The sequence below is a fragment of the Apium graveolens genome, chromosome 5, assembly GCF_009905375.1.
Source record: "Apium graveolens cultivar Ventura chromosome 5, ASM990537v1, whole genome shotgun sequence".
NCBI lineage: Eukaryota > Viridiplantae > Streptophyta > Magnoliopsida > Apiales > Apiaceae > Apium > Apium graveolens.
Window position 1 is genome coordinate 87,854,232 of NC_133651.1, and position 8,603 is coordinate 87,862,834.

Below are 8,603 nucleotides of genomic sequence, written 5' to 3' on the forward strand. Positions count from 1 at the left end.
CAAATTCAACTATCTTATTTCATTCTCTCTCAAGCAAAAATCCTCTTTCTCTTCAAGCTTTTCTTCCCTAACAATGGCACCCGTAGTAAAGATCATGTCACAGACTGGGTTCATCTATGAGAAGAACAACTTCACTGCCTTGGTCAATAAGGGGATTCAGCAATCTGAAGACTATCATAAGATGATGGACTTCGTGAAGAACTGCAAGTTAAGTTTTGCTATGCTGGAATCACCCACAATTTATTGTGAAGTTGTTGAGGAGATGTGGACAACAGCAATCTACAACTCTACTGACAAAACCATCACTCTGACCATCAAAGGTAATGTTTTCTGTATCAATAGTGATGTCATAAAAGCATGTTTCAAGATTCCTGATAACAATGTTACTGCACCACACATTGACACTGATATTGTCAATATGCTAAATTCCATTCATTATGCACTTCCTACTGCAAAACTAAGTGAAATTAGAAGACTAGGTCTTAGGAAGGAATGGAGTTACTTGTGTGATGTAGTAACTAAGGTCTTTTCTGGAAAAATTAGTAATTTTAATTCTGTGAACATTTCCATGCTTAACATGCTATACATGCTAGTTACAGACAAATATTACAACTTAAGTGATCTGGTTGTGTATGAGTTAGGTTATAAACTAGGTGACTCAGCCAAAAGAGGAAAGAATATTTACTATGCTAGATTTTTTATGCTTTTGGCTAACCATCTTTGTGAAGAGATTGTACTTGAGAACCCAACCAACAAATTAGCGTGTTGGGTTCAAGAGAGAAGAATCATTGCAGATCTGAACAGAGCCAACCATCACAAGGATGTGCCAATGTTCTATTTTCCTGTAATGCTGGCACCTCAGGTAAGTGAGGTAAGTTCATCTACACTCTCAACTATTCCAAACCCTTCTATTTCTTTGACTTCAGGCATAGCTATGGCAACTGTGACAATGACCAAACAGTTGCCTACCAAAGCTGCCAAAACAACTGCAATTCTGAAATCCAAATCAAAGAAAACCCCCTCTGGTATCTCTCAAAAGGTACCAGTTGAAAATTCTACCAAACACAAAGAGGGGAGTGTGAAGGAGGGTAAGATAGGTGAGGGAAGGGGTGAACATCAAAGAAACCCCAAGGATAAGGTTGGAGAGATGAGTGAATCCCAGCCTAGCCACACTGCAGTTTCCCAACAAACTACAGTGCTTAAAAAGGACAGAAGCTCACTTCTAGCTGCATCCTCCCAAAAGGATGTGGCTATTGAACAAAGCTCTCATCCAAGAGCACAGGCCAAGAGGGTTAGGGACACAAGCTCACACCAAACTTACACTAGAAAGAAGAAATCCAAAACAACTGGGGATGTACAGGGCACACAATTAGTGCAAACTGGTGCTAAAGACACAGTCCCTGCACCTTCTCAAATTCAGATTGATGTGGCTCCAATAAATGTGGAGTCACAGCCAAAATCTCTTATTATAGAAGCCACTGAAACACAATACTCACCAACCAACTCACTGGAAGTGGACATGATAAACACTTTAATTCCTGATTCCCCTTCTTTAACTCTGTTGGGGAAGCCAAAATCCAGTGCAAGTGAGCATCATCTTTTAGATGATTTGTTGGCTCACTTGCCAATTCTTTCTGATTCTATTGTGACATCTGTGCCTCAAATAACTTCAATCAACACAGAGTCAACAATAGTTTCTGTTCCCACCTCATTCATTTCCACTCTCTCGATGGATATTGCTCATCCGTCGAGTAGTGATTGTATCCTGACGGATAAGCTTAACAGCAGTTATCCGTCGGATAGCTTTACCACTCACCCGACAGATATCACTTATCCGTCGAGTGTCTCTGCACAACTTCAAACTTCAATAATTTCAAGTGCAGAAGATTTGGTGGTAATACAATCACTCTTACGACTGAGAGAGGACAGTGCATTGAGTGAGAGGCTGGGTTGCTCCCAGGCAAAATGAGAGGAAAAGAGTGAATCTCAGCAATCCATTCATTCAGGATTGGAAAAAGTGAGTGAGAGGAGTCCCACCTTAGTAGGTGAAGGTGAAGGTGTGAGGGTGGGGAACCAGGGTGAGACCCTGATGCAACAAAAGAGAGAATATGAGAGAAAAGCAGGTACTGGAGAAATAAGGATGGAATCAGCCATTGCTAGTGAGTCAATGATTGTGGATGATGCTGAAAAGGAAAGACAATTTCAGCAACATTACAAAGCTGTAATTGATAACATTTCCTTGGATGGTGACACTTTTACTCACCCTGTTTCAGCCTATCAACTGTTGGCTGCTCAGGGCAATGTGGAGGCAGAGCAGACTTTACACTTAGTGCATACCACAGAATCTCTTCAAAGAGATAAAGCTGCTGTCAACAGGATGCCTCCTCAAGCTGGAGAGCCATCTGAAGAATTTGGAGTAAATTCTGATGATGATGATTCTAGTTCTTTAAATGGAAGCATGAACTTAGGGGGAGCTGAAGGCCAAAGTTCTGCTTTAAGTTTACCTGAATGGGCATGGGCAAAGGACTTTACACCAGGACAATTTGAGGTGTCTTTGGTAAGACAAGTAACAGCTATTCAGCAAGCCCTTCAGGAAGTTTCAGATGCTGGTACCAAGGCTGTTCTTAAAGCTCATCTAGACTCCTTGCACTTAATGAAGATCCAACACTCCAGACAGAATATCAGTGTGGATGAATTGAAAAAGGAGATAGCTGACTTAAAGACATACAACTCTGAGAAACTGGATTCACTAATGCCATATGGTACCATGCATGATTTATTACAAAGGTTGAGAAGAGAATCAGATTCTGAAAAGAAGATAGCCAAGCTGGAGACCAGAGTTCAAGTTATTGAGAATTCAGTGGCCCTACTTCTTCAAAATCAACAGACTCAGACAAATCTTCTCATGCAACTGGCTAAAGCACAAGGCCTAACTCCTTTACTTGATGATAACAAAAAGGGGGAGAGAGAATCATGTAAGGGGGAGAAAGGACCAACTAAGGGGGAGAACATTGTAGTTCAAATCAGCAAAGTAATTGTACCTTCAATTACTATCTTCAAGCCACCAGTTGCAGATGGTATAGATCTTATAAATGCAACAGCAGCAAGTTTGAAAGATGCTGATAAAGGAGAGTTGACTCTGATCAACTGGAAAAAGACTGATGAGGAAATACAGAGAAAGTTTCAATTAGTCAAGGAACCAGATCAGTCAGCAATCCATCACTCTCATGTCAAGCCAATCAATGTGAATGAGATGAGCATGAACTATCTGGAGAAAGGACAATCTTCCTGCATCAAGACTACAAAGGCTGAGATGATTCTTAAACCAAGGGAAAACTATCCAAAGTCATCTTTGAAGAACCCTATGGATACTGTGTATGAGACACCCAAGCCTGATGAAAAGAAGCTTCTATCAAGATCTATTCTTCTCTACAAAGATACAGCTGATTCAGCCTCAAGAGAGAGAATTGCAAAGATATTCAGAAATGGGAAGGAAATTTGTGTGGTAGCTGGACATCCACAATTTGCTCAAGTAAAGGAAGAAGAAAAAGCCAGATTGAAGCAGGAAAAGAGGCAAGCTGCTCTAGATGCAAAGAAGTCTAAACAAAAGAAAGAACAGTTTGCTATCTTGACCAAGCTACAGGCTGTGAACTCTTCTCAACAAATTCCCTCTCAACCAACTCAAGCTACTGGATCAAAGAAGAAGATTGAAGAACAGAAGAAATCTCCAAGAAAGAAAGAATTGGCTAAAAGAACAAAAAGAAAGTTGGATATTGTTAACAAGGAATTGGAAGATCAATTTCCAATGGAATCCACTAAAGCTGAAACTCAAGCATTAAAGCCCTCTGTGGTATTTGAAGACATAAGGGTGGTAGACCCCTACAGGAACATACATGGAGAGCCTATTGTGCCAAAGGATGAGCCAATAGAGTAGGATAAATTACCAATTCTTGACTTCAACTTGCCAATTCTCACCAAGCCAAGAAGGACAAAATCAAGGGCATTCAAGAAAGTGAAGTTGTCACCTCTCAAATCCAAGGCAGTAGTCAAAGCTCAACCCAAGATCAACAAGGAAGACTACTTGTACTTGCGTGACATCAAGGAATTTTCAGACCTAAACCTTTATCTGGAGGAGCTGGATGAGGTAAGGGCAATTGATGCATACAGAAACCTACCTGAAAGGTTGGTATTCAAATATAAAGGAGGAAGGGAGATTCAGTGGCCTCTTCATAGGATACTTCATAAAAGCCAAGCTGTGTTGATCAAAGTCTATTCATCCTTCAAGAAAAACTTTGGGTTTAATATAACTGCAAGAAGATTAGTATTGAAGAAGATTGAAGAGCTAAGGAGTGTTAGAGCCAAAGATGCACTACCCAAAACTCTTATCATCCCATACACAGGGAGAAGAGTGCATCTAAGGCCCTACTGGCTGATGGAATTCATGGATGACAAGGGTGTGAGAAGATTCTTCAGACTATAAGACCAATTGAGTATCTCTAGCAATGAGACTCTTTTGGAAATGCAAGAAATGTTAGATCTCTCAGAATCTGATGAATTAAAATTCCACAGACAGCTCCAGAATCAAATTGAAGAAAACAACAGAAAGCTTGGAAGAAGATCCAGACCTTCAAGAAACTAGAAAAATCGGCTCAGGCTAGAGGAGCATCTTGAATTGACTGTGAGCCAAACCTTGTATACCTTGTTTAAATTGAAGCACTTTCAGTTTTATCTACTTATCTTTAAAGATATATGTTTAGGTTGTTTTGTTATCATCAAGTGTCTCTTAATTTATGGCTACAATTCCAGTAGACATAAATTGGGGGAGATTGTTGTGAATATGTTGTGTACTTGATGATTACCTAAACAAAACATCTAAGTAGATTTTACTTAGTGAAATAATGTAGCACTCGACGGATAAGAATTATAGTCCCGACGGATAACTCAGTTTGAGTACCGACGGATGAGTAATTTATTATCCATCGAGTGAGTAGCTTATATAATGATAAGTTTGTAGCACAGTGTTGTATGCACCTTTGTATAGAATCTGTAGTAGCATATAAGTCATGTTGACTTTAACTAGATATGCAGAATAGGTTGATTAACTGTACATAAGCAATGTCTTGTAATTCTGTATAAGTGAAATGAAGTCAAGTGCCAAAATAGCTATCAACGGATGCTTAACAAAGCTTCGACGGATGATCAAATGACTTTCAACGGATGTTCAAAATAGCAGTCGACGGATGATCAAGTAAGTCATCGACGGATGATCTGAAAGTCGACGGATGATAATATCAAGATTCAAACATCAGTTGAACAGTGAAAGCTGACACACAGCCGTCGAGATTGGATACAAACACTGTGGAAGCCCATTAACTGGGTAATAAAGGACGAAAAGCAGCAAAGATCAAGACTGTTAGATTTTATATTTATTCAGTTCTTTTGACTTTGTAATCTTGATAATATATATAAACCAAGAGAGTAGCAAATATAAAATAACTAAGAAAACTAAGTGAGCTTAGAAACAAATACAGAGAAATCTTTGTAAGCACTATCTTTAGCATTTCCTGTGTTCTTAGTTGTTCTATCTTGTAAAAGCAGCTGTGAGCATTTCTGCACACAGAGTTCTCTCGATATATTAATATATATATATATATATATATATATATATATATATATATATATATATATCTGGTGTAATTGTTTAAATCCACCAGAAAGTTTTTAAAGACTCTTGTTTTTAATTACTCTTGTTTTGATTCATTAAAGTTTATATTCCGCATTGTGCTAATCAAAACAGATATATCTATAATCGAGTTGAACATTTTTATTTCAAGAAAAAGATAAAGAATTCCATTCAACCCCCCCTTCTGTAATTCTTGCTATATTGTTAAGGGACTAACAATTCCTTTTTGGAATCAAAATACAACGTGCAAAAGTGTACACATTCCTCCTCAATATAGCGTTGTGCCATTGAACCCTCCGCTCGAGCTTTGTTTCCTACTTTTAATTTTAAGTTGTGCAAATATCTTTCAATAAAATATATCCAACGCCCATTAGCCGGCCCACCCAACTTACACTCGGTTGCTAAATGTAGTGGCAAATGCTCCATAGGATCAAAAAAACCAGGAGTGAAGACGGTTTCAAGTTTGGACATTATCCTCACTATATCTTTTTCCATTTTTTCCAAATCTGAGTACTTGAGAACTGAAGAGCATAAATCTTGAAAGAAGTTGCATAATTCAATGATAGGATCAGCTACATGCTTCGGAAGAAGATCACGACAAACTATAGGTAACAACTTTTGCATGAAGACATGGCCGTCATGTGATTTCATACCGCGAATGCAATTTTTTGCCCAATTCACACCTCTATATATATTTGAGGCATAGCCATCTGGAAGTTTCAATGACTCAATCCACTTGAACAACTTATGAATTTGTTCCTTTGAAAGTGTGTATGGTGCATGTGGTTCAGTTCCATCACCTCGAATCCATAACTCACGGTGTACACGTAATTCTTGACAATCCTTTCTTGATTTTGTGTTATCTTTCGTCTTCTTTCCATCACCAAGAATTGTGTAGAAAAGATTATCAAAGACATTCTTTTCTGTGTGCATAATGTCAATATTGTGACGAAGGCTAAGTGTCTCCCAATATGGAAGCTCAAAAAATGGAGAAAAATGTGTCCAATTATGTTTCACCCCGTAATTCCTTGGTTTTTTCTTATGTGACTTTCCTGGAGGGGGAAACTGTATCTGCTCACACATCACCTTGGCTCGGCCCCCTGAATGTCTAGCACAAACTGATCGTGTCTCTACACTTCCAAATTTAGTACTCCTTCGCAGGGGATCATCTGACTCCAAAAAATATCGAGCAGTGCCATAAAAACTTATTTTGCCACCATATTTGAGTTGTTTACCTTTTACTTCTCCCATGCAAACTGGACATGATAACTTACCTTTGGTGGACCACCCGCTAAGCATTGCAAGTCCAGGAAAGTCACTAATCGTCCATAAAAGTGCCGCCTTCATGATAAAATTTGTACGTGAGAACATGTCATATGTTTCAACCCCTGCATGCCACAACACTTTCAATTCATCAATCAAAGGTCTAAGATAAACATGTAAGTCTTTTGTCGGATCTGTCGGTCCAGGAATAAGAAGAGGCATGAACATATATGGAGCCTTTGTACACATAGAGGGAGGAAGGTTATAAACAACAACCACCACATGCCATACTGTATACTCCTTCGCATGCTTGTCGCGAAAGGGGTCAAATCCATCTGTAGAGAGCCCAGGTCTTACATTTCGAATCTCATTTGAAAATCTTTGAAATCTTTGATCAAATTATTTTCATTCATCTCCATCCGCTGGGTGACTTAATTCACCTTCAACTGCAATTCTATCATGGTGCCATCTCATAGCTTTTGCAATAGTCTCGGCCATGAATAAACGCTGCAATCTCATGGTAATAGGAAAGTAACACAAGATTTTTCGTGGAATCTTCTGTTTTTTAGGATCTTTCTGCTTCTGGTATCTGTCTCCATTGCATATATCACACTTTGTCTTGCCACTATGCTCTTTGTAAAATAACATGCAATCATTCTCGCAAGCATCAATTTTCTCATATTCCATATGCAATCCTTTAATCATCTTCCGCATGTTGTAGTACTTTTCGGGCAATTTATGATCATCGGGTAGTACTAATCCAATGAGATGAAGTAAGTCATCAAAGCCATTGTTACCGCAATTATGCTTATTTTTCCACTTAAGCAACTTCATTGAGAACTCCAATGTTGTATAATTGGCATTGTTTGGATAAATTGGTTCAGAAGCGGTATTCATCATCTTGTAAAATTGTTTTGCCGTTTTATTTGGTTCTTCCTCAAAATCCTCGCAATCATCAAAATCATCCTCATCATGTGCATCATACATATCATCGTCTCTATATCCAGAACTCGTTCCAACCTCGACTTGTGATATATTTTTCTCCCCATGACAATCCCATGTAGTATACCATTGCATGATACCATATCGATACAAATCATTTTTCACGGTACTAGGCTTCTTAAAGTACTTATTTCCACAATCTCGGCACTGACATTTTATAAGACCGTTATCTTCTTTTTCGCTATGTTCTATAGCAAATTCAATGAATCTATCCACACCGGCTTTATATTCTTCTGTTAAATATTTTGACTCATTAAAGCGGTTACGACCAATCCAACTACGATCGGATGCCATCTACAAATGCGCACATACATATAATTATTAACCACTAACAATATCAACATTTTACACTATTTATCATCCTATTGGAAAAAATAGTAAATAATAATTAATATTTATCAACAAATTCAAGTTATATGTATAAAAGTAATGCAATTATATCAAAGAAAAGATACAAACACAACAATAAATGAAAATAGATAATTATACTTACTTGCTGATTAAGAATGATCACATGAATGTAAATTGGGTGGAAAATGGGAGAAGATGGGGAAAGAAATGGATGATTACGGCTGGTAAGAGAAAGGGATAGTAGGGTTGCCAAAATGAAGCTACTAAATTCAACCGGTTTCGGAAGAAAAAAGGAAGCGGCTAA

General features: G+C 38.2%; 1 protein-coding gene across 1 annotated transcript; it reads right to left on the minus strand.

Moving 5' to 3' along the window:
* Nucleotides 1–5,887: 5,887 nt before the first annotated feature.
* On the minus strand, nt 5,888–8,242 carry LOC141660243 (uncharacterized). Its single transcript, XM_074467209.1, has 2 exons — nt 7,387–8,242; nt 5,888–7,281 (listed from the first exon to the last, which is right to left on the minus strand). Exons 1-2 carry the CDS (start codon nt 8,240–8,242, stop codon nt 5,888–5,890), a joined length of 2,250 nt encoding a protein of 749 aa, XP_074323310.1.
* Nucleotides 8,243–8,603: the final 361 nt, after the last annotated feature.

Bases quoted from the DNA above. Each gene is read 5' to 3' on its own strand.
- LOC141660243 (XM_074467209.1), bottom strand. From the start codon at position 8,242: ATGGCATCCGATCGTAGTTGGATTGGTCGTAACCGCTTTAATGAGTCA. The intron at 7,282-7,386 runs GTGAATTAAGTC...GGCTCTCTACAG, and splicing joins TGATAGAATTGCAGTTGAAG to ATGGATTTGACCCCTTTCGC.